Source organism: Symphodus melops (assembly GCF_947650265.1).
Source record: "Symphodus melops genome assembly, chromosome: 6".
Classification (NCBI taxonomy): Eukaryota; Metazoa; Chordata; class Actinopteri; order Labriformes; family Labridae; genus Symphodus; species Symphodus melops.
In genome coordinates, this window is record NC_136696.1 from 12,092,552 (window position 1) to 12,119,132 (window position 26,581).

General features: G+C 41.5%; 3 protein-coding genes across 4 annotated transcripts; 2 read left to right on the forward strand and 1 right to left on the reverse strand.

Moving 5' to 3' along the window:
* Window positions 1–997: 997 nt before the first annotated feature.
* phrf1 (PHD and ring finger domains 1) lies at window positions 998–11,478 on the forward strand. 2 transcript variants are annotated; one of them, XM_079347002.1, is made up of 20 exons: window positions 998–1,113; window positions 1,653–1,713; window positions 1,850–2,009; window positions 2,149–2,271; window positions 2,779–2,975; window positions 3,096–3,179; window positions 3,305–3,438; window positions 3,553–3,644; window positions 3,758–3,936; window positions 4,250–4,382; window positions 4,492–4,601; window positions 4,713–4,906; window positions 5,204–5,326; window positions 5,546–5,700; window positions 5,903–7,724; window positions 7,856–9,051; window positions 9,154–9,230; window positions 9,645–9,794; window positions 10,133–10,264; window positions 10,406–11,478. In XM_079347002.1, the coding sequence occupies exons 3-20, from the start codon at window positions 1,922–1,924 to the stop codon at window positions 10,532–10,534; spliced, it is 5,118 nt and encodes a 1,705-aa protein (XP_079203128.1). In that variant the 5' UTR covers window positions 998–1,113; window positions 1,653–1,713; window positions 1,850–1,921; the 3' UTR covers window positions 10,535–11,478. The 2 variants fall into 2 exon arrangements, with proteins under 2 accessions (XP_079203128.1, XP_079203129.1); XM_079347003.1 differs by having other exon boundaries at window positions 3,758–3,921.
* A 692-nt stretch (window positions 11,479–12,170) lies between these two features.
* Window positions 12,171–17,210, reverse strand: irf7 (interferon regulatory factor 7). The gene is made up of 10 exons (XM_079346992.1): window positions 17,107–17,210; window positions 16,547–16,700; window positions 15,888–16,059; window positions 15,692–15,792; window positions 15,539–15,590; window positions 15,277–15,393; window positions 14,968–15,170; window positions 13,249–13,450; window positions 13,032–13,147; window positions 12,171–12,909 (listed from the first exon to the last, which is right to left on the reverse strand). The coding sequence occupies exons 1-10, from the start codon at window positions 17,190–17,192 to the stop codon at window positions 12,721–12,723; spliced, it is 1,392 nt and encodes a 463-aa protein (XP_079203118.1). The 5' UTR covers window positions 17,193–17,210; the 3' UTR covers window positions 12,171–12,720.
* Window positions 17,211–21,646: 4,436 nt separating this feature from the next.
* On the forward strand, window positions 21,647–23,747 carry ascl1b (achaete-scute family bHLH transcription factor 1b). The gene has a single exon (XM_079346581.1). It carries the CDS (start codon window positions 22,381–22,383, stop codon window positions 22,993–22,995), a length of 615 nt encoding a protein of 204 aa, XP_079202707.1. The 5' UTR covers window positions 21,647–22,380; the 3' UTR covers window positions 22,996–23,747.
* Window positions 23,748–26,581: the final 2,834 nt, after the last annotated feature.

Consider the following 26,581-nt stretch of genomic DNA (forward strand, 5'->3'; position numbering starts at 1 on the left):
GGAGGAGGAGGAGGAGGATGATGAAGATCACTCAATTATTCAAGGAATGAGAGTTTGTTACCACTTTACATCAAAGCAATTTGAAGGTAGCATACTATTGAAATTTCAATGACACCACCATTAAATGTCAACATCACATAATACAAGTTCAAAGATGTTATCCCCCCCCCCCCTCCTCCTCCTTTTAGAACATGGTGTTCCCTCTCTTTCTCTGGGATTTTAACAAACCCTTTTTTAGTTTAATTGGGTCATCATTGTAGTTCCCTTGAAAAAATGTTGACAGCCAAAGCCCTGTCTGGTTCACTTAAAGCCAGGATACACATAACCCCATGACATAAAAGTAGCAAATCTGGATTACAATGTATTATGTAACGGCTGATTTTATGAAACGAAGACTACCACAGGGGGGCGACAGTCAGTCTAGACTGCTGGACCGTCACTGCTCGAGGCTTGTCTGTAATGTCTTGCACTGTAATGTATAGCTCGTAAGAGGCTTAATGGGGTTGATTAGTATTTTACCTAAATATTAACATTAATCCTACCTAAACATAGGTTTAGGCTGTATAATAATTTCTCATTTTTCGTTCTGCTTAAATAGCATACCAGATTTTTAAAACGATCTAAACAATTTATAAACGCACGGTTTTAAAGGTGATATAGCCCATAAGTTATCGTCATTATGAGCTTGATATCCTTATTGTTGCATTTTTTGGCTCACATTTATGTATTTTCCTTCTTTGTTTTGTCTTGCATTTACTATTCATTTTGTATTCTAACTCATGTAATCTGTTTTGTTTCCTTGAAAAATATTAATATTAAAGTATTTTTGTTATTTTTAAATAATGGTTGTTGTGATTTTCAGCTGAACGTACTTGTTTCGAGTTTTATTCGATGTCTAGCTGGATTTGTTAAATCCACGAACGAGGTCGATCAAGTACTAAATAGTAAACTCTGTGTGAACTTTGTCTTCTAAAGAGAGCGCTGTCTCTTTAAAAAATCGTGACTGTTCGGGCGCATTCGGCCATTTCCGTGGACAGGCAGCCGGTGGTGTCACTCAACTGTGGAGACTTCATATCACTCTTACTTACCAGTACCTCGTATTACTTAATAGAGGTATGTGTAATTGGTTGATTTTGACACTCAATCTCAAACAGGAGATTTGTAGTTATGATATTTTATTAGTTTTGAATCATTTGCTCCCCACACTTGAGTGTTTGTGAGGCTACAGACGAGCCTGTAGCGGACGTTCGCTAAATGTTGCTATTCTGGTGTTAGCTAGCACGCTCTCGTGAAGCTATCACTGCTAGCTAGCGCCATTTGTTCAGTAAGAAGAGCGTGACATGCTTGTCCTGGGTGGTTGTCAGTGCGTATTTATCCATGCTTTCTCTTCTCCATGAATGCGACAAGTATATTGTATGCAAAACATGGTGGGTGCATTACGCTCTCGACTTTGTTTCTTTGTTTACAAATGTAGCATCGTCTGCAGGCAGCTGCAGACTTGCACGCCAATGTCAACGCTAAGTTACTCCTTCATGTCTGTCAGCAAATGAATAATACTAGAAAGTCGTTTCATTGAGCAACTTTCTATTCGTGGGGAGCAGAGGGACATTGCATTTCTTATTTTGACGTTTGACTGTTGCTACATCCAATAGACCAAGAGCCCATGCTTCCTGCTCAAGGACTTGCAATTCCTTAAAGTTGGTTGATGAACACGTAAGTAAATTTGCTTTAAAATTGTCAATACGCCGTTTTATCAAGCTAATAACACTCCTTGATTTGTAATTTGACTTCATAAAGTCAAGCTTGTAATACTCAGACCACGTGTTTTCATTGCTATCTGCTTTTGTAGTCTATCTTCTCAGGCTCATGTGAGAGAAAATCTGTCAGAAGAAGAATTCAGCTGTTGCTCTGATGGTCAGCCATGGATGAAGATGACAGCCAAGATGAGCTGATCAACCGCAGTACATCCCACAACAAAGGAAAAAGGGCTGCTTTGTGGGTCATCTCAGGTAGAGTGATAATATTGTTGCATATTGTAATGTTTTTCTAGGCCATAACATGTTTTCTTAAGAAGTTGACCTGGAATTTCTCTTGAAAGCATTAACACATCATGCATTGTGTCTATTTTGCCTTTGTTGTACCTCCCAGATGACTCAGAGGACAATGAAGCGGAGTCTGACGAGGGAGAATCTGACAGTGGAGAGGAAGTCGAGGAGGGTAATCTCGATGGAGAGGATGATGAAGAGGAGGAGGAGGATGAAGAGGAAGAGGGTAAGAGCGACTCAATGTGCAGAGTATTGACTTTTGTTTTTCTACTCTCATCTTGGGGTATATTTTAATATTACATTTGTATTTACAGCAAATGTTTTCCAGTCTAAATTAATTTAGTTTATGCAACAAATCTCTCTTTCTCGCTCAAGCTGATGTGAGTCTGCTCTCTTGGTTTAGCTACATCTTATCTCTCCGCAGTAATCGAGAGGAGAGTTTTGTTTAAACAAGACTTTTAATATGTTGCGTGGATCTGTGATTGGGCGTGCCTGCACTCTCTCTCTCCCCCGCTGTCCTTCTCTCTCCGATCTCTCTCTCTCGCACACAGCAACTTTATAAATAAATGAAAAATTGAATGAAAACAGGTCGGAAATGTCCAGGTATCTTCTATGTGTGGCAAACACTGGTGTGACAATATTTTTAAAAAATGATTGACTTTGTATTACTTTAACATGTTCTACTATTGTAGTTTACATAGAACATAAACATATTTCTACCTACCAATATCAGATGACGAAGAGGAGGAAAATGCCAAGGCAGAGGGTGGAGCTTTCGGGGGAACTGCTGCAGACCTGGCAGAGATGAGCTCCGATGAGGACGCAGACAAGTGTCCCATCTGCCTTAACTCCTTCAGCAGCCAGCCTGTTGCCACACCAGAGGACTGTGAGCATTACTTCTGTCTCGACTGCCTCCTTGAGTGGGCCAAGGTGACTTCATGTTCAGAAAACACACACTGCTATCAGCCCCTTATACTTTAAAAAAGAAATCATTATCAGTGTGTTCTATGCATTGAAATTCTAATTTTTTTTTCTGTTTCACCTTTTTAGAATGCAAACTCTTGTCCTGTAGACCGTATTGCCTTCAACAACATCTACCTAAGAAAATGTTTTGGAGGCAAAGTGAAGAAAGTGGTAAGGGTTTTCACTCTTTGGTAGCACAACATCTGGCACACTTATCACTTCAGTGTACGCTATATGAAGAAGTGATGTTTATGACCTCTGTCTTATGTTGTTTTTGTGTTGACGGCTACAATAAGATTACAGTGCAAAAGCCTGTGAAGGAAGGTCAGGAGGAAACCATAGATGTGGACCTGGAGCAGACCAACTGTGAGGTTTGTGGGAGCAGCGACCGAGAAGACCGCCTCTTGCTTTGTGACGGCTGTGATTCCGGGTGAGATAGATTCACATATTACTCAACTAGACAGCCTATTTATTAGCGTTAAAGTCAGTCTGAAAAGCTGTGATGTGTATTATCAGAGAGATTTTATGTCTGTTTGTGTCATAGGTATCACATGGAGTGTCTCACGCCTCCTCTTGACTCGGTTCCGGTAGAGGAATGGTTCTGTCCTGAGTGTGTAGCCAACAACCGCCACTCACGTAAGCCTTTAAAGTGATTCGACTTCGTATGAAGAATAAATGAAAGACATTAAAGAATTGTTTAAGTTGAAGTTTTTTTTTTGTTTTTTTTTTTTTAAATCTTCTTGACGCAGGGGGCTCAGCGGAAGAATTCAGTGATACCGAGAGTCTCCCATCTTCCGCCGTTCCTACCACCAGTCGCTCCCAGTCCCGCGCTCCGGGTCCAACCAGAGCTATCGCGCGGACACAGCAGAGTGAGAGAGTCCGAGCTAATGTCAACCGACATCGCATCACGCAGGCACGCACATCGCAGGTTTGGCATGAGGCGTGATGCTTCAGTCTTGGCTGACTATCAAACTCACTTTATCAGCATATGCGCCAGACTCAAATTTGTAGAAAGTTTTTATTGTAATTGTTTAATGAACTAATAATTAACTCTGTCAGATTGATACTGAGTTTTGTGATGAGTTTAAACTGACTGACTGCACAGACAGGCATGTGTTTGTCTTTTTTTTATTTGATTCTTGATTGAAGTGTTTGGATCAATGAATGTGATTGGGAGTAGTGATTGGATTTGAGACAATGTTTTCACAGCAGCCATTGGAGTAATGATTTTCTCTCACTAGCTGGCTCCCACATATATGATGCAGTCTACTTGGCTCGATGAAACTATAAATGCTGTGGTGGCCGGGCTCAATACGTCTGTTTATATAAGGAACTTCGCACCGCGCATCCCGTCCACACGCAGGCGCAAGACCGGTGAGCACACAAACACGTGAACAAGAAGAGTTTGTAGCATGGGTTAGTGTAATCACAGAAGCCTTGAAGTCAAATGAGTTCATGTGAGAATTTCTGCTCAACTGAACAGTTAGGCGCAGAAAGACCAAGAAGACGTCTTCCGCTAAGGGTAAAACAGGAAGTGCAGGAGTCAAGAGGAGGAAACGGAGAGTGAGGAGGACTAAATCCAGAAAAAAGCTGGTGAGTTCATGTTCAACATCAAACGTACAATTTATAAGATGATGGTTTTGAAACTTTTGTAACACTAAATGTTCGCAAATGAAACGCAACTTTTTTTTTTTCTACTGTCAGGTGTTGAAAAAGTCCGCCAGTGCTCGAAGTCGTATTGCTAATAATCTGGGAATCGTGAAGGACAAGAAAAGCTCTTCGCTGCCTACAGTGTACCGTCCGTCTGAGCACACACTCAGCAACATGCGCGCCGACATAGGCGCTGCATCGCTCTCGATCTACGGAGATCCATTTGACCTGGATCCGTTGTCGGATCGGTAAGAAGACCATTTTACAAACTATGATTTATTCATTGGACTTTCTGATATTTGTAATGGTTGATAAGAGTAGAGGGAATTATCATCCTGACTCCTTGGCACAGTATGCAACACACATGGATGTTTAGTTTTTGGTGGTCAAACAATCAGTACCAATTTAAGCGTTTGAATATGTCCTGTAGTTCACTCAATTTAAATACTCAATTTAAGTCAAGGTTCATGTGTGGATGAGGTTTATTTTGCATTGACAGTGTTAATTAATAACTAAGTTGTGTCTTATGGTATTGCTTCGACCAGTGAGGAGGACGATCGGCACGCCCATGTGACCTCGCTGTTGGAGGCCAAGAGACGAGGGATCTCCCGCTCCGCTCTTCGATCTCACCAGCCTGTTGCTCGACCAGTCACTGGAAACCTTTCCCGGTAAAGCGTCGCATTCCTTTCATGTAGGATGAGCTCTTTTCCACGTCAAACCTACCATACGCCTTTTTGATTCTGCTTACCTAACGGGACCAAACCTTTACTGCGGCATGAACAGCTAGATGACGACATAAATGGGCCCAGGAAATACAGTCGTATTTAGATCTCAACATACTCAAGAAACGTTATTTATCTCATCAAACGTTTGCTTTGCTATCCCAGGAGGGCTATGGAAGTCCCCCAATCAGGAGGGGTCGTGGAGGCCGCGCCTGTGCCTGACCTGCTGGGCAGCATTCTCACAGGACAGAGCATGCTCCTGATGGACAGCTCTGATGTCGTTATTAATCGAGATGGTTCCCTTAAAGCTGCAAAGCCGAGTAAGTGCGCATTGTTTGACCAATGAGATTCGATTCAAGTGTGGTTGCGGCAGCGTAGGGCTTTCTTGCACTTCTTCTCGAACTACCAAGATGCATGGAGAGTGAGAGGTCAAAACGCTCCGGAAACACTTGTAGTACGAAGATCAACTTTAAAGAATAACATTGTTGTTCTACTAATATTTTAAATGTGTGTGTGTTGCAGTGTTACCGTCTGCATTAAAGCCAGGTTGCAGCAGCTCAGGTGATGCCAGTCCCCACGTCAACCCAGTGATGTCCCCCAACCAGGGAGACGCGTGTCCCCCCCTCCACAACATCGGAGACCTCCCAGGATCTTCACATAGCTCCACAGGCAGACTTTTCTCCCAGAGCTCCTCACGCTTACCCCACCACGTGCCCGCCTCAGCTAGCCGCATCCAACCCTCTCCCCATTCTGATTTACCACCCCGAGGTCATCCCAGTTTGCAGCCACTTCGACCAGTCAGACCCACCCATTCTCCTGGTCACCAGGAAGCAAATGGAGTCATTGACTCCACCCTCTTTTCTTCCTCCTCCAGCTCCAAGAACACCCAGCCTAAAAAAACACCTATAAAGCCCATGTGGGTAGATGTCTCCGTTCTTCCTCGGATACCAAAAATAAAAAAGGAGAGCAGTGATGTCACACATTATGGAACTAGTCCAGATGCCAGCAGTGATAAAAGTAGTAGTAGTCGGGAAAGCACGAGTAACTTGACTCCCAGCAGTAATGTTTATGGCATGCCAGATACGGGCATGAACAGGCTGGCTGGGGACAAGGGAAGGCAGCAAAGTGTAGACCAGCAGAAGGGCCGAGCTGAAGGTAGGCAGAGACCTGACGGAGCGGCCTCGTCACCTGCCTTCTCAAACTCTTTCTCCTCTTCTTCCTCCTCCTCCTCCGCCGGGTTTCCTTCCAGCCAGTCGCGTTATTCTTCATCTTCAGCAGCCTCATCATCCGTGAGTTTCCGCATTAACTCCAGCGGGAACTCCTGGCAGTCAAGGCGGCTGAGCATGCCGTCATCATCTTCTTCTTCTTCCTCTGGTGGAGGCAGCATGCAGGAACGTTGTCGGGGGGGAAAGGAAGACGAAGTGAGAAAGAAACAGCTGCACAGGGATAAACAGATGCTCCTCGCATCACGAACCCAGGTCAAAAAGGAACAAGACAGTAATACCATCTATGATCCCTTTAATCCCACGCTGTCGGAGTCGAGCAGCTCTGACGATGAAGCTGAGCGTTCCCAGAACGCCTCACGTGAGGCGAAAGCTTCTCGTTTAGGAAACAGGAAGACTTTAGTGGAGGAAAAGCAGGTTTGTGTGAAAATTGAAACGGAGGAGGTTGAGGTGTCTCCGGAAGAACCAAGGGGATCCAGAGCTCAGGAAAACACATCACAGGAGATCAGATGCTCAGAGGTATTCGTAAAGACGGAACAAGAATCAGACGCAAAGCCTGAAACACTAACTACATTTCCTGACATTTCTTGTAAGAAAGAGCCTGGCTTAGATGATGCGAAGGAGGCAGAAATGTCTGGACATAGAGTAAACAGTACAAGTTCAGAGACCGCGGGCAACACGCCACCTGTTCATCACATCCATGGTCATATAAAGACCGAGAGTGGGACTGCAGAAGTGAACCAAGGGAGTGTGGGAAGGTCACTCGATGCAGCAGCCCCCAACTCTGAGAACAATTCACCTGCACCCAGCTCCGCTCCCATCAAGAAGAAAATAAAGGCAGAAGTCAAAACGGATTCACAGTCCCCATCCAAAAAGAAAACCCCTCACGCATCAAAGGAGCGGCACTCCAGCAGTTCAGACGCAGAGAGAGGCGGGAGAGGAGGCCAGCATAGGGAGAGGGAGAAGGAGAAGAACAAGGACAGGATTTGCAGGCGATCCAGGTCCAGAGAGAAGAGGAGGGCACGCTCAACCTCAGAAAGCTCTCAGTCCAACTCCCCTGACAGGTCTCGCACGAAGAGACAACGGTCTCGGTCACGATCAAAAGACAGGAGGCGATCCAGGTAAATATGCGATTCTTGATTCCAATTTCCCTGGTGTCATATCTAACCCTCTGCTTGATGATAAACACTTTGATTCCAAACGTCTCTTCCTTTTTAAAAAGGCTTTTTTTTTCTGTCATCTCTGATTTTAGGTCCGGCTCCAGCTCTAGTAACAGAGAACAGTCGAGGAGAAAAAAACATAAAGAAATAAGCAATACGAGGACTGATGGCAGAGAGAGAGAATCTGAGAAAAGAGGACCGCCCAAAGACAAGAGACGCGCTCGCTCCAAGTCAATCTCAAGATCACGGTCCAGATCGAGATCAAAGGAGCGTAAACGCGGCCGTTCTCGTTCGAAATCGCGGTCAAAGTCGCGGTCGAGATCCAGATCCAAGGAACGGAGGAAAGACCACACTCGACCTCAAAAGTCGTCCCTCTCCTCTAAAGACGAGGAAGAGTCGAGGTCGAAGGACAAGCGGAGACGAAGGTCTCGGTCCAGCTCCAGAGAGAGAAGACAAGGCAAAGTCTCGTCATCCAAGAGTTCGCAGAAAACTTCTGGGTCCTATGCTTCATCCTCTAAAGACACAAAACCGTTACAGAAAAAGGAGAAGGATGTGAAGGAGGAGAAAGTTGCCCCTGAGGTTAAAGAGGACACTTCTCTCTGCACCGCTGTCTCGAAAGTGAAGAAGCAGGACAGAGACCTCAGGACGGACAGCCAGGCTACAACAGCAGAAATGTTTAAAGCGTTTAAAGCTGGAAAAGAAATTAAGACAGAAAAACAACCGTGTGAAGATATGTTTGAAGATTCTCCTTTTATTAAACCAATTAAAGAAGAAGTAACTGACACCCTTGTTTGGGAAGGAACACATGAGGAAGGGAACAAAGACGAACTGGTGAAAACTGAGAGATGTGAAATGCCGATAATTAAATCTGAGCCAGGCTCCCCAGAATCATGCGCCTTACCCTCTGTCAGCTCGTTTTCTTCACTCAGCACACCTGTGAAAGCTGACAGCCCTCAGGCTTCAGTCCCTCAGGCTCACCCGGAGGCTTCTGCTGATCAACCCAACACTGTGGAGTCCACGCTGTCCGCGAAGCAGCACGTCCCGCCACCCTCCGACTCAGACGATGAATTTAACGTGGATGTGATGCTAGACAACCTGGACTATGTCAAGTCGGCGCCCACCGAGGGAAGTAGTGCAACTATCAAACAGGAGAAGGACACGGAGGGGGGAAAGAGTGAAGGCGAGCAGGTGTCGTCTCTAGTCGGAGCTAAATCAAAGACTAATGTGAAGAGGGTTACGTGGAATATACAGGAGCCTGAGGGGCCGCAGCCCGAGAAATCGTCAAGCAGTAAGTGCTGCTACTTTGTTTTCTCCACACTTTGCTCCTCTTGATAACTCCGTGTTATGCATCTGTCTCAATTAAATAAAATAAAAAAATCTTTTCCCACAGAACTGGCTCTTTATAAACTGAGGCTGAAGCAGGAAGGACTTCGCAGACCTTCCTCGACATCACAATCAACCAGTCAGGTAGGAGAGCGTCTGTCCTCACCTATGTAACCTTTGTATTTCCACAATCATAATAAGTATGTCTAAAGTGTCATTACACAAAAAGGCCAGAGGGTGGCAGTGTGCCTCTAAAAACCAAACTCAGACTGGTGCTGTCTGAAACTGATACTGAAGCATTTTCTGGTGAATCGAAACTAAAAGCCCTTCTGGGGAAATGAAAGTTGTTGACTCCACATTTAGTTTCAGCATATTTTCATAGATGATTCCTTATCTTATTGTTGAGAGTTATATAATATTGAAGTCTGTAGATGTTGCAAAACGACTTCAGAACATAAAAGAGTTATGACAAAAATGTATCTTTTTTTATTCCTAGTGGATTCTTTTAGAGTTGTCCATTTTATACACTTCTTTGATTTATTTTTTATTTTTTTTAAGGATGTCACTGGAACTGCGAGTGGCTCCTCCAGAAAGAGTGCTGGTGGCGCACTCGGTCGCTCCTCAAGATCTGATGGCGCAAAACCAGAGGGTTTACCAACCGCTGGACAAGTGGAGTCAGAGGAAGGGGATACGTTGAACAAAGACAAGGTAAACGTCGCTTTGGGATGTTTGGAATCAATGAGTATCACGTCATCATCCGGAGCAGCTGTGACAGATGGCTGTTCATCATCAGTCTGGTCCTGCCCGGGATTTCTGCCTTTTAAACTCCATTGTAACTTTTGGTCAATGTTGCTTAGTGCTGTGATTGTGTTGGATTCACTTTGAGTCTTTGTAATATAGCCATGAATAAGTCTTCTGCCTGCTTTTGGGAACGTGTCACGAGATGAATTGGAGCTATGCAAAAGTTTGATTTGATCGTTGGTGATCAACACATTTTGTACAACCTCATCTTTTTCAAAAGTGTTTTTATTTAAATCTACCAACAGCACTACCTGAAGAAGCTTCACATGCAGGAGCGAGCTATAGAGGAGGTGAAGCTAGCCATTAAACCTTTCTACCAGAGGAGAGACATCAACAAGGAGGAATACAAAGATATACTGCGCAAAGCCGTCCAGAAGGTGTGCAATAGATTCTGTTATCATTCTCAAAATCTTTCTAAAATTGTTCATTTTTTTTAGATCAGTTTTTCAGATCTCTTCCCTTTTTTGTGTGTGTTTTTTGAGAAATGATTAGTGATCACTTTGTGTCCTGGTCATCAGGTGTGCCACAGCAAGAGCGGAGAGATCAACCCAGTGAAAGTGGGAAATCTGGTCAAGGCGTATGTGGACAAATACAAACATGCCAGAAAACACAAAGGCGAGGACAACAGGGAGGGCACCTCAGACTGAGCTCACGAAAAGCCCCTGAAAGAGAACGTTTGAACTACAAGCAGGACAGCCACACATGGACAACACTTATTCGTTTATGTAGGTAGGTTTTTCCACCTGAAACAGTTGATGGAAAACTTTCTGAATGTTAAGATTTTCACCTCCGTTAAATCTTGAGGACAAGTTATTTTTGTTGAATCCTTGAACGGCACCTGTTGGTGTCTCAAGATGGGACTGTCCCTGCTGAGAACTGATGTTTTTTGGTTTTTTTGTGTAGTGCAGCTTATAAAAAACCAGAAGGACACCTGGAGGTTTTGCCTTAAAGAGGCAAATCCCAGAGACTCTCCCACTGAGTCATGTATCAGGTAGCTTTCTCCACAGGTGGTTTTCTGTGAGTGTTTCTGTTTTGTGGGAGGGAGGGGGTATTTGTCAGTGGCAAAACTCATTTCATTGGTTGGGACGTTGTGTAAAAATATGCAGAGTATGCATATTAGAGACACTTGTAACATAAAGAAAAAACACTTATGCAATTTTGTAGATAATGAATCTGAGTAATACAGGAACAATTTTAGAATTGGTTGTAAATACTAGATTTGATATCCTCTCTTATAGTTCTCTTACTTGTGTTGCCTGATGCGATTGGCTGATATATAAATGGTAGCTCTTGTAGGATAGATGTATGTTATGTAATTGAAAGCCTCTGTGATTGGTCTCCTACATTTCTCATGTCCATGTCTAATGAGCCAAACGTAGTCCAACATGCTGCAGCTGAACTGTGTGTAATGACTCACTGAATCACTTTTCTTAAATGACTCTATTTCCTCTTAAGTTCTTAATAGTTTAGCTCTTTTTTTTTGACCCATGACTGAAATGTAAGAAACAAGTTTTAAAGAACAAGATTTTTTTGTTTGTTTTTGCCAAACGCATCAAAATAATATGAATATAAAGAGGCATCATTTCTCTGAGGGAGTGAGATGTCATTTGTATTAACGGGCATTCTGTTTTCAAACAATGGAGACCACCATGCTCTGATGGAGTGTTTAGATTTTAGTTTACCGCAGACTTCAGGTCTCAGTGATTTCGTTGCACATCCTCTTATCTTGAGGAACGGTTCATGTCCAGATTTTAGTCACTTTCAAACCTGGTGCTCTCGTGTCCATGATCCATTTAAACTACAGCAGCTTTCTGTTTTCATATTCAGTGTTTGATAAGTATTCAGCAAATTTCATCTACAGAATTTCATACTTGTGAAGGATTCTTTCAAAGAGACCGTAACACATGGGATTTCTGTAGACTGTTCATGAATGTGTTGCATGTTTAACCTGAAACTTACTCTTGGTGATATCCATTACAGTTTTTGGATTACTTTCTTCCCCATTAATGCTCATGAAATCCAGTTTTAAGGGTTTAAAGGCCAAAGTGCTATTCACTGCATATGTCTTCATTTTCAGCTTAAACACTGTTCAGAGACTCTTCTTGGTTATTGTGGCTAAATTTCAGGGATTTTATTTTAATAAAAATAAATAAATGAAACCTATCCTTGTCTTCGGTTTTCAAGAATTTTTCATGGTTCAACCTCAACACCAGGAGATGTTTAAGAAAGTTAACTTTTCAAAGTAAAAGGTTAGACTTGAAACAGTCATAAGAAAGCCCCGGCCTCTTTTTGTAAAAGGATTTATTAAAAGATCTCAGCATTTACAAGTCACACATTTCATCACAGATGTAAAGAACTGGGACTTGATTCAACAATAAATGTAACATCTTAACAGCCAGATCTTGTGTTTTCAGCAGCAACAAAAGTGCAAGAGGAACAGAATGTAGGAAAGTGGAACACAGTTCAACAGAGACACTGGGGCTATGAAACAAAAGCCATTTTAAACCACTTGGGAGAGGATTTGACATTTACACTCGTCATTTTATGTAATGTAACAGTCACAAGCTAAATGTGTATTTCTGCTGCTGTAGTGATAAAACTGTCAGTTTTGTGCTGATATGAGAATGACAACAGTAAAGAATGGGAAGCAGGTAGATGGAGTGACATGATAAATACTGGCAAATGATTAAATACCCAATTCAATAATAAGACTATGACACATAAAACAAGTTAGCAGTTCGATTCAATCATATGAATCGTAGGCTGCTGCATGGTGTGGTCCTGTAATGTAGTAGGAGTAGACTCTGTTGGCGGTGAATAAGAGATGAAACCTTCAGATCGTAGGGAGAAAAGGAGTGATCGCCTGTGCTGGCTCTTCAGCTGTTGGTATACCGAAGACGTTGTGAATGAGATCCAGGAGGCTGTTGTGCGAGATTTGGAGGCTAACGTTGGCGCTGTGAAGAGACGAAGCGCCCTCCATCTGGGCCATCTCGTGAAAGTATCGACATATCAGGGGGACCACCTATAAGGAGCAAACGGAGACATTTCACAACACTTGAAAAGCTTCAGGAAGTGAAAACAAATACTGAGTGCGTCTTCGAAGGGAAGCTCACAAATAAGAAAACTAGAACAAAAAAATGTAACCTTTACTACGATGAGCTTCTTCTCCAGAGGTTTTCCATCTGGGAACTTCTCTCCGAAGCACATGTTGATGGTGTATTCAGGAGAGCTGCCACCGTTCTCTTTAAACTGCGTCAATTCTGAAACCGATTTAAGGTGGACTTGCTCATTTCACAATGCTGACGTCATCTTGGCTTTAAATGAAATGCAATAATTTTTTTTTCCCCATTACTCATCATACCATGCACATATTTCTCAAAGCTGAGGAGCTCCACTTTGGTGTTCTGGGAAAGTTTCCTGGGGTCTGGGTGAGCCACACTGGGGTCACTGGTGCTGGCAAACACATGGCACCTATCCTGTCTGTATGCATAGATACCAGTCTCCTGTATCTCCAGGAGGAGACCTTTCTGGATGCTGTTCAGGATGCGGTTGGTGTATTCAATCTAGCATAAAGAGAAAAGTGATAAGCAAAATGATTATGTAAAAAATAAACTGTTACATCTAGCATGGGGAGTTTTACAATGTATATACATATAAAGACTAACTTTACCTGTTAATTGTGATTCTCAGCATTTTCTAGCAGTTTTTTGTTTATGTTGTAGTGAATTGTTTTTGGTCTATTTAGTCTCTACTTCAGTCAGTGACCTTCCTACTTCTAGACTTACTACAACCCAGAGAGGGCCAGAGGGATCGCATGCAAAGGTGGAAGGAGCCACAGGAAGCCCAAAAGTGAGAAGGTAATGTGTAAACTACCGGTGATGGATTTCATATTGAAAAGCAGCTCAAACGGTTGAGTCTCACTTGCAGTAACATAAATTCCGTTCTCTGTATCCGAGCTGATCAAAGCTCTTTGTGAAAATTGAAAATCCCAAATTTCTTTCAGCTCTCCTTCAAAGCCGGAGAGTGTGATGTGTTTAAATATCATGCGCATATCTGTAACGTGATTGTTCTTAGCATGTTGGTGTTGCAAAGCAGTTTCATGCCAATGGTTTTACATTATTCTTCTGATCCGCAAAATACGGCGAGAAAAGCGATAGTTTGCTGGCAAAGGACAGATTGACTGCTAGAAAATGTTGATTTAACATGATTTAAATGACTTTACATTTAATTGTTTAAAGGTATCAAAAGGTGTTTCCGTGAGACACCAGTTGGTGCGTGCTCCCCATGTACAGAGGCTAAAGTCCAACGAGCCGGGGGCCCGGGTTTGAGTCCAACCTGTGGCCCTGTCCTGCACTTCATTCTCCACTCACTCTCTCTCCCTGATCTCCAAATGTATCCACTGTCAGATCTCTCCAAAAAAGAAACAAATACCCAAAAAATAAATATATATATATATATATATATATATATATATATATATATAAATATAAAGGTGTTTTCAGACCCCAGGAACTTTTTCAAAGTTCTAGGAACTGTTGGAACCCTCCCCCTTTTTTTGATTCCACACCGTAGGAACTATCTATTTTAAGTTCCTAGTCCTCCGTTTAAAATAACCTTTTTAGCTCCTGCATTAGAGTAGGTTCAAATCCCACGTGGGGTGTTTTTTCTCAGGGAAGACCCTTGTGGATAACTTCTCTTAAAAAAAAGTCCCTGGAACTGTTTGGTTACAAAAAAAATTACACTGAACATAAATGATGCCAGATTGACTTTTCAAGGGGTACTAAGACATGTTTTGGCTGTTGAAACAATTTATGTAATATCAAGAATATTTGGTAACTTTGAGCAGTTTGGGAACCATCCTGCCTTTGAATGTCAGACCTGACATCCTTTTTCCTACCACTGGATTTCTACGGATTTTACCAGATTTTGTTTTTTCCTTTTCTTTTTTGTATTCTGTTTATATATACTTTTTTATTTAAAACTATTCACAGAATTGTTACCTTGAGCAGAGTTTTGTAGTGTTTAAAATCAATTTTCCTTTAATTCAGTATCACAATTGATCACAGGTGTTCTCATGCACCTGTTTTTGGTCCAGTAGACCCTCGGTGGAGGGAAAGCAGAGATGATAGGCATTGAACTCAGGGGCCTCATTATGGTAGTGGAGCTGCAGACGGGCATGGTTCAATCTCGTCTTTAGCATCTCTTTCTTCCTGTAGTGGATGGAGATCTCAAGGTCGTAAATGGTCGGCTGAACAGGAGAGCTGAGGGCCGATGGAACATTAACTGTAAGAGAAAAAAAAGTGATAACATACAAAAGACACTTTTTTTCCTTTCCCAGAGGAGCATTACATTTTTTATTAATATTTTGATCTCATTTGTCTATACATACCCTCATAGTAAGACAGCTGATCTGGTATATACTGAGGGACGTTTTCAGCCACTACAGGATAGCTTTCAGCCACAGCTAGATTTGGCTGGCCATAGCCCTCCACCCAGGGTTGATCCTCTGTTCGAGACAAGAAAGAGGCAATGAGACTAAACTACAACTAACCACAATTATTACCCATTTAAAATCACAAACAGGTGGAGAGGATAAATTAAACTGATGTCACATTATGCAGTGTTTCATGAGACTACATGAGACTCTGTACCTGATCGATGGTTCCCAAGATCCAAGGCCACCAAACTGTTCAGTAGATTAAGCTGATTAGGCAAGAAAATACAAAAGCAAGTTTGGGATTTAATATGGATTCTAGAAGAGAAAACATTACAGAGAAGAACTGTTGTGATGTGCAATTGGGCACCTCATTTCCTGATGGCAAGCACTGTATAGGAGAACTCTGGATATCCACAGACATGTCCAAATCCTCCTGGGAGTCCTGTGCCAGCAAGCTTGCATAGTTGTCTGCCAAAAACAAAAAACAGACCCACATGAAATGCCTTTCAAACTAAACATTGTTCCAAAGTTAAAAGCTTGGCTAAGATTGGCCATTGTCTTACACTCAGTGTTGATAATCTCGTAGATTTTATGAGGGTCATCAGAGTTCTTGGAGTTATCTTTGACCATCTTGAAGCGCACAGAGAGGTTGTTCAGAGCGCACCGGAAGTTGGTTTTCCACCTGGCCTTGTCGTTGGGGAATTCGTTGATTTTCCCACTGGCGACTGCCCAAGCCTACCAAAAATACAAATACAGATTAAAATGGGATGACTCCCTGTGTTAGCTTGCATTGAACTTTTCATTTATCAGAGACTCTTGAATTAAACTTCTCTTCATTTCAGATGGAAATAACTTCACTGCATTTAAATAGCAGCAGACGTTACGATGGGGGGGGGGGGGGAGCGGGGAGCCTGTCATGTCATTACTAAACGTAATGACATGACAGGCTCCACATTCTTACTGCAACCACCCTTAAAAGGAAACTATGCAATCAAAAGGCAGGCCATAAATCTGTGATCACTCTTAAACTGAATGGTAACAGTTTGAATACATTTCATATTAAACCTGAAACACTCAGTTTACCCTGTGGTATTGCTACTTTGCCTCCACTTTGACTGTATCAAAGTGGAAGTGCAACCACTGATGTTGGCATGCTGTTATACCCATAGCAGCACAACACTTCGTCTAATCTCACAGTATCAGATAAAATAACTGTACCCACCCGGAATATTTTACTGTCCTCATCATTGCAGTCCTTCCTGGAGTTGTGCTTCCAGGGGACTCTGAACTTGTTCTGACCCACATAGCGCAGGCCTGCGTACTGGTTCGTCTCCACCTGCTGGATGAGCCAGCTGGCAAACTGAGGCTTGGGATGGCTGAGAGGAAACACGAGATCAGTGTTCTTTCATGAAATATCTCATGGTAGGAGAGAGGAAGTAGAGGCAAGCACTTTAACCGCACAAACACAGCAAACATATTTTTCTTCTATTATAGACTTCTGCCAAAAAAAAAAAAAGAGAAAGAAAAGCTGGTCTCCAAGCAGCATTTTAGTCATTACAATCCTTAACACGGTCATGCAAAACAGTTTGCAGGCTACTGGCACACTTTACGAGACACATTCATAACTTAATATGAAATCATTTTAGTACATAAATAAACAAAGTTTCACAAGGAACTAAATCGTTCACACTTTCAGTACTCCACTCCTGACAACACAAACACTCGTCATATTGTGCTAAATGAGGAAGGACGAGAATAAGATGCGGATGCGCGCTTCCCTACCTTTGCATGTCTCTGCAGAGCTGTTGATCTGAAGGCTCAGAAGCTGTCAGGCTGCAATTGTACCTCAAGCACACCCGTGACATCATGTGAGGTCACAGTCTCCTCCCGGTGGGAGGGTGCAGCTCTGTGTGGCATTTCCCGAAGTACGAAGGGGGGGGGTGAGTTTGATTCGTGAACGATCAACACGTCACCGCCTCTCACAGAGCATGACATACAGTACATGACATATAAAACGGACCCGTTCGCGCACGATGAATATATCGAAGACACCCTCTGCAGACCGGAAGCAGAGCTCGTCTGTTTGTCAACTGGAATTTCTCTGTCTCTGATAAATTAGAGAAAGTGGAAGTCCCGGCGATACCCGGCGGTTGCACCTTAGATTTGGTTGCATCATCGCATATTTTGCGTTTCATCATTCACTTCCTGAGTTACGTCACTGATGGTCTGTTTACTGGGAGTCGACGGCATTATGATAATATATCGTTTCCCATGCACCTGTTAAGATCTGACGAAACTAGGCCTTTGAGTAATTTAAAGCCTGGTGTAGACTACTGTACAGCTCATGTATTGTTTTTGTCAACCAGTTGAACCACTTTAGACCAACTCATTCATGGCTATTGTTGCTGCCACATATTTAATGATTCTAAATTTATCATGAGAAGGATCCAGTGACGTCCAGTGATGTCTTTGCATGCAGTAGCCTTTAAAATGGATGCATCAGACTTATATTGGCGCATACAAAAAAAATGTGAGGCTGCATTTTTTTTTTCTTCACAAACAACAGGCACCAAATACTTAAGATTTAAGTGCCCATGAAAGTCCTTTGAATCACTTGCCAAGTAAACAAGTGACCCAAAGCATATGCCACTTTGGGATCATAAACCTGAAACTATATTTGGGAGCAGCCGTGGCTCAGCGGTGAAGTGGGTAATCTTCTTTGAACACCATCCTCCGACCCTCAGCCCCTCCTGTCTACGTGTCCAAGTGTCCTTACAGAAGAGACTCAGGCCCACATTGCTCTCAACAGCCTAGTCAACACTGTATTCGACTGTTAGAAGGCTGAGCTGCCTTGAATGGCACATATGCTGAGTGAGTGTGTGAAAAGATCAACACTGAATACTTTTTTTTTCTATTCAGATGATACTAGTGGGTTAGCTTCGGGGCCTTTAGCTGATACAAAAGGAACTCCACCTGTTCTGTAATGATGTTTTTTGTTTGTTTGTTTGTTTGTTTGTTTACAAATGTGCTGACTAAAATAGTGTCCCATAAAACCACCCAGTTCCTGTGAATTCAGCCACATTAACACATACCATAAGAGGTACTTTAGTTTGCAACAAATGTGCAGTGTATTGACGTGTATTTGTGGGACTTTCAGAGTTAGGATCCAGGTGCTATTGCCATGTGTCTAAATGAGACAGGCTTTTTGTGATCAGTAAGTGAAAGTTAGTGTGGGGATACCCTCGACTCTATGACATACATAAAAGTTTAGCTTTTAGGCAAAAAAAAAGTTTTCTCCTTTAGAAGCTTCACTTTTTTTCTGCTATCAATGGATTCTAACTCCTCTGCAAAGGATAACACAAATGTGAAATATGTTTTTTTGTCTTCCCTTCCCCCCTATTATCCAACCTTTTACCCACAATAATAGTACAAAAGGTCATATACTCTGTGCTGCAACTGTGTGCATGCTGAAGTTCACCTGTAATACTTATGTTAACGGTGTCAAGGGGGAGCATTTCTGTCTTCTGACCATTTTTCCACCACAGACTGTGTTAATGAAGAACTGAGAATCATAATGCCAATGCAATAGCCTGCCACTATTTTAAGCAAATATCTCAACCCAGTTTACATATCTTAGGAAAAGGGAAGCGCAACACAACACACTCTAATGGATCGCTTCCTTTTTCCGGCTCATTGGAAGTTGCTCTGCATTAAACACTGGCCCCACCACTGAGGAAGAATGTATTGTGGTTATTGAAAAACCACACTGGAGGTTCATATCCTATTTCCAAACATATATTCAAGGCAATATTTTCAGTGCCAGTTTGTCTGTAAGTCCAAAAGGCTACATTGAATAGTGTGACCCTAAAGTGGCCTGCATAAGATATCCAAAGGAGGGAAAAAAATCCATCTGCTTGCCTGCAAAGTTCAAAGGTTAAACTTTTCATGTTTTAAAAAGGGGATTTTACAGGGGATTCTTGAACATTTTTGGATTCCCCATCCTTTTATTTATTCATTTATTTTTTTGATCTCTGTAATTTTTTCTTTGTGACTCTCACTTAAAGAAAGACACACATTTTGTTGGCTCAAGCCTTTGATGAGAAAAAAACAAACAACTCATATAATCTAGCATGTGATGACAGAGTTTCAGTGAGTAAGTCGGCCACCTGTTCTCATGAACAGCCACACCCCTACCTTTGAATTAGACACTGGCAGGCAGCAGCTTCAGTTACTTTGTTTATGTACTTGTGTTTTATTTTTACTTGTGAGTTTTAACTAATCTATATTAAGATGTTTTGTCATGGCAGTTTGAACAGGTACAATATTTTCTTGTTATCTATCTACATTATATCCACATAAAAGATTTAACAACACTACATGACACATATATACTCTGCTAAATCTATTTGAGATGTATTATATCATCTTATTACCATCTTTTTTATTGAGGTGTTGTTGTCCTTATAATCTTTTATGAAAACACATTTGTCCTGCTCTGGACTTTTTCACCCCAGATGCCTTGACTGCACTGAACAGTATCTAAAATGCTAATCCAATACTGCAAGCTCAAACAACTGAACATAACAGCATAATCCTTAATACTGTTTGGAAATTCACAAGTCATGAGCTTCAGCTTTTGACAATATGATTTCCAGAGTTGAGCCAAAACTTATTGTATGTATTAGTTCAGAGTATAATGAGCTGAAATGGTTACAACAAAGGTCTTTTTTTTACTCTGTCGCTGCCCTCTGCTGGTAAGAAATAGGATATCAGGCAGATGAGAACGACAGAGTAAAAGGAAATCTAACAAATTGAAAGTGGGGATTCCCAAGCTACACCATAGCTGTGACAAGAACAACAAAAACACACCAGCCAGGGCAGGTCGTCATTACTGCACTGTGGAGTAAGATCCTCATCAATCATATTGGGAAAATCCAAAACAGCCAAAGACAAGAAGTTAAATATACATGGACATCTTATAAGTAAGTATACTTAATCAGTGGTAATTGTGTTAGGGGCACTATAATCAAAAATCGTTTGGGGGGGGCTCTCCAACCAGCATTCAGCAGGGCAATAAGAACGAGTTCTGTTAAATGGGGCCCTCTTAGGGAAGTTTGATAATGTCATTGCAAAATGTATACATTTTCGGCTGCTGCTTGGGGCCCCCTAAAGGTTCTGGGACCCCAAGCAGTTGCCTGCCTTGCCTGTTGACAAGCAGTGCCTCTGCAATTAAATATAAAGAAGGACAAGTTGTGTATGTACTGTGAGTTTGACACAGGTGCAATGGGGATCAAATGTTGTATTAAACAGGATTTAGTAGTAACATGAAATTGTGCGACAAAAATCTGAAATGCCCAGTTCCATTTTTTTTTTCACTTCCTTCTCTCTTCTTTGCCCCCTCTGCTCTTTCTTTCACCTCCTCCCCTCCCTCCTCATCTCGTCTTTCCCCTTCTCCCCACTTCCTTTTACCACCTCCCCTCTTCTTTCACTTCCTCCCCTCTTCGCCTTCTTTCACCTTCTACTCTCCTCTTCCTTTTTTTAAATTTTTTTACTTTTACTCAAATGCCCGAAAAGGAAATTACATTCTCATTGCGCCTGTATTTTTATATATATGTATATTTTTTTTTCTCGTGGTTTAAGAATTGAGTTGTGGAAATTAAAGGTGATACAGCTTCTTTGTTTTGCTTGTGGGCTGGATACAGTTCAGAGCAATCTCTGTCCGGAAGAAAACTTTCAATCTGCAACTGTCAGGGAAGCCCCTTGTTGAGCTAAAGGAGGTAGTCGCCATGTTTAGCCACCAGAGGGCAGACGTGTCACATCTTAAGTGAGGCACGGTCTTAAACGTGTCCTTAAAGCCTGTCTGCCCCTCCGCTGATGAGGTTTCACTTTTGGTGAGGTGACTTTTCCAAAATCAAAAAAAATGTCCTTTGAAGGTTTTTTGACGATACAAAACACAACTTTAAGTAAATTTAACCACAACGGAAGGGACTTGTTTTGGGGGAAAGCACCAGTTTATAAAAAGGCTGTTGGTGCGGTTGTGTTTAACTGTCCAGTCGGACGTGGTGCTGAAACGCTTCAGCCGACCACGGCTGAATGTACCAGGTTACGTAGCCTACGTTAAAATGCAAAATCTAGATAAGCCTTGGCAGTCACGTAAGAGTTATAGACGTGTTCTGAAATGAACAATTATAGTAAAGAACTTGTTACACAAGTGTTATTAAACTGAACCTGCGGATCATTTGTTCGAAAAGTGAGCACCACTTTACGTCTAAGCGTCATAAAACATGATGTTTACTTTTAAATAAATCGCGTCCCCGCACGAGCTTTATAAATGCCAATTATTGTGCTTAGAGACACGCTTGCGGTTTATTTGGCTCTGTAAAGCTGTAGCCTGGATACAGCAGAGAGCGTCCTTGGTATTTGTGATTGTAAAGAGCTGGAGGAGAAAGATGGCCGAGGGGGAAGAATGATAATTTGAAGACTTGCCAGGGGTACATTGTCAAATTCAAAAGGCATTTCAATGAAGCAAACCATTCACTTTTTTATTCTCTCCTCTTTTTTTCTTCTTCTTCTTTCGCTGTCTTTTTTCTCCTTTCTTTCTTTGCGCACGGTTGCTGGCCGTTTGAATCGACCAATGGGCCTTCAAGTTAGAGACATTGGAATGTAAATGAGCCCAGCGCGTGCTCCCGGCGCAGTGAAAGCTCGGGATTGTTTATTGAGCTCCCGGAGCCACGCGCCTGGCCCGGGGGAGTCGGCGTGCAGAAGAATCACACAGCGGGGGCGGGGCCTCGCGACGAAGCGTGCGTCTCCCAAAAAAGGGATGGGTGGGGTGTGTGTTGGGGGCGCGTGTTGAAAAAGAGGAGTGCTGCCAAAGTTTGGGTCAGATCGGCTCGTGGAGTAAGCAGTCAAGAGTGACTTGGACTAGAGTTAGCCACACGGTCCCCACGCGAAGGACACGAGAGCTGTACACTGCCAACGCTTCCTACTTTTCTTCCTCTCCCACTGAGGCTGCAAAAAATCCTTTGCATCCATCCTTCCTAAACAACTGTCAACAAGATGGAAACTACAACCATCACCACCACACAGACTGCATTCACCTTTGGACTTACTGAAAGACACGCCACCATCAGCCTGCACGCGCCAGCTGAGGATTGCAGCGTCCCCGTTGTTCACTCAAACACCGCCACGGAAGCCGGCTTCCAAAGCAAAACCAAGGTGCTGAAGAGACAGCGCTCCAGCTCACCAGAACTCCTTCGCTGCAAGCGGAGACTGAGCTTCAACGGACTGGGCTACTCCATCCCCCAGCAGCAGCCAGTGGCTGTGGCCCGGCGGAATGAGAGAGAGCGGAACCGTGTTAAGCAAGTCAACATGGGTTTCCAAACGCTGCGTCAGCATGTGCCAAACGGCGCCGCCAACAAGAAGATGAGCAAGGTGGAGACACTGCGGTCTGCGGTGGAGTACATCAGGGCTTTACAGCAACTTTTAGACGAGCACGACGCAGTGTCGGCTGCTTTCCAGTGCGGTTTGCCTTCGCCGACACTTTCCAATAGCTACTCCGCCGACCCGGAGTCGCCTCACTCCACTTACTCATCAGATGAAGGTGGTTATGAACCTCTGAGCTCTGAGGAGCAAGAACTGTTGGACTTTACCACCTGGTTCGACAGGTACTGAGGCGGACAGCATCCAAATCACACAGAAGCTACTACGCGTAAAAGCTACTTCATCTACTGACAAAGACTTGCTGAAGGCGTCAGATCAGTGTTGCCCTCTGTGCTTGGAAGTGATCTGTTGCCTCCCTCCCTCCCTCACCCGGGCTGTTTCTGCAGAAGCAAAGCAAGTGAGAAAGAGAGAGAGAGAGTGTGTGTGTGCACTAGGGAGCGGTAGCCTCATGTTGCATGAAACAGGGTCACGATGAGGCGTGGACATAAGGGGCTGGTGATGTTTTGGTTGAATAAGTGCAATTAATACGTGACACAGCAGCAGACTCTGCAGAGGACTTGAATGATGAGAGTTTCATCAGAGCAGGACTGCCCACCTCAGCTGCCACGTCTGCTGGAAGACACAACAAAGATGATGCGTCAACAGACAATTTTGTTGTACAAGTTTCCCCTTTTATCAAAATGGTACCATACAATGAGCTGTTTATCATGAAGACCTATTTTTGTACATTGAGTCAAGCAAACAATGCCACTGCCACTTTTCATAACAGTGTTTTTTTGTTTGTTTTTTGAACCTGCTGCCAGAGAGGCAGTGAGTCTGCTTGTGTGAGTTGTGTGACTGGACAACAATATCAAGGCTTCAACCTGTGACAGGATGTAGGTGTGTTGTTATTTTTAAATAGGTGGTGAAGAGACCTTAATTAATGTATGCACTTCTTCTCCTAAAATGTAAATATTCAATTTTAACAGATATATTTTGTGTAAAACAACTTTTATAAATAAAAAATGAATCTATTTATATTATAAACTTTTGCTGTGGTTTGGTTCTTCAACTGGTATTGCCCACGTCTGGGTGGAGGGGTGTGTGTATGTTGTGTCGGCGGTAATTGAGCAAACTATTCAAAGCCCTGCATGACCTTTTCCCGACTTGGTTGGGTGCACGGGGGAAAATTGCGCAGCTGGGTGAGCACTCAATAACCATTGTAGACGTGCACCTTCCACAGCGCTTTGTCTGAATTCAGGACGGGGAGATTAATATTACGTTTCATGCATTGCATTGTTTCTTTTGCATACTCTGCCTTTACCCAATAGCCCAGAGGGAGAGAGAGGGAGGGGGCAGGAGGGGTGTAATTCACTCCTCTCAAAGGGTATAGACACTTTGAAATACGGCCTGGGGAAAGTCAGCAACACAATGAGACGGGTCAAAATTCTTATTGCCCGATTGAGATCAATCTAAATAAAACCGGGGGTTGTAGACTAGTTGTATCCCCGACAGTGACTTTCATGGTGCACACAGCCCAATCAAGAAGCCTATCTCCTGCGAAATGGGGAGCACAACACCACATTGTGAGCGCTATTGTGCGCGCCTTTGCGCCTCATTATGCCAATTATGGGGGATCTTCTATTGTAATTGAACACTGATGCCAAATTCAGCGAGGCAGAACGAGAAATAACGAGTTTAATTTCACCTGGAGCTCACTGTGGGAGGGGAAAATTGCAAACAAGAGAGGTTGATTAGAGCTGGTCAGAAAATATGTTTTATTAATTTTAAAAGGGAACATTACATCACCCAACATGCATACACATTAAAAGAATAAGCAGTGTTTAAACTGCACAACTTACACTTGCCAACAAAGAGCTTATAATGTTTATTTGGAGTTTATTTACTTGAAGGAGTACTGCAAGTGTATCTATCTATCTATCTATCTATCTATCTATCTATCTATCTATCTATCTATCTATCTATCTATCTATCTATCTATCTATCTATCTATCTATCTATCTATCTATCTATCTATCTATCTATCTATCTATCTATCTATCTATCTATCTATCTATCTATCTATCTATCTATCTATCTATCTATCTATCTATCTATCTATCTATCTATCTATCTATCTATCTATCTATCTATCTATCTATCTATCTATCTATCTATCTATCTATCTATCTATCTATCTATCTATCTATCTATCTATCTATCTATCTATCTATCTATCTATCTATCTATCTATCTATCTATCTATCTATCTATCTATCTATCTATCTATCTATCTATCTATCTATCTATCTATCTATCTATCTATCTATCTATCTATCTATCTATCTATCTATCTATCTATCTATCTATCTATCTATCTATCTATCTATCTATCTATCTATCTATCTATCTATCTATCTATCTATCTATCTATCTATCTATCTATCTATCTATCTATCTATCTATCTATCTATCTATCTATCTATCTATCTATCTATCTATCTATCTATCTATCTATCTATCTATCTATCTATCTATCTATCTATCTATCTATCTATCTATCTATCTATCTATCTATCTATCTATCTATCTATCTATCTATCTATCTATCTATCTATCTATCTATCTATCTATCTATCTATCTATCTATCTATCTATCTATCTATCTATCTATCTATCTATCTATCTATCTATCTATCTATCTATCTATCTATCTATCTATCTATCTATCTATCTATCTATCTATCTATCTATCTATCTATCTATCTATCTATCTATCTATCTATCTATCTATCTATCTATCTATCTATCTATCTATCTATCTATCTATCTATCTATCTATCTATCTATCTATCTATCTATCTATCTATCTATCTATCTATCTATCTATCTATCTATCTATCTATCTATCTATCTATCTATCTATCTATCTATCTATCTATCTATCTATCTATCTATCTATCTATCTATCTATCTATCTATCTATCTATCTATCTATCTATCTATCTATCTATCTATCTATCTATCTATCTATCTATCTATCTATCTATCTATCTATCTATCTATCTATCTATCTATCTATCTATCTATCTATCTATCTATCTATCTATCTATCTATCTATCTATCTATCTATCTATCTATCTATCTATCTATCTATCTATCTATCTATCTATCTATCTATCTATCTATCTATCTATCTATCTATCTATCTATCTATCTATCTATCTATCTATCTATCTATCTATCTATCTATCTATCTATCTATCTATCTATCTATCTATCTATCTATCTATCTATCTATCTATCTATCTATCTATCTATCTATCTATCTATCTATCTATCTATCTATCTATCTATCTATCTATCTATCTATCTATCTATCTATCTATCTATCTATCTATCTATCTATCTATCTATCTATCTATCTATCTATCTATCTATCTATCTATCTATCTATCTATCTATCTATCTATCTATCTATCTATCTATCTATCTATCTATCTATCTATCTATCTATCTATCTATCTATCTATCTATCTATCTATCTATCTATCTATCTATCTATCTATCTATCTATCTATCTATCTATCTATCTATCTATCTATCTATCTATCTATCTATCTATCTATCTATCTATCTATCTATCTATCTATCTATCTATCTATCTATCTATCTATCTATCTATCTATCTATCTATCTATCTATCTATCTATCTATCTATCTATCTATCTATCTATCTATCTATCTATCTATCTATCTATCTATCTATCTATCTATCTATCTATCTATCTATCTATCTATCTATCTATCTATCTATCTATCTATCTATCTATCTAT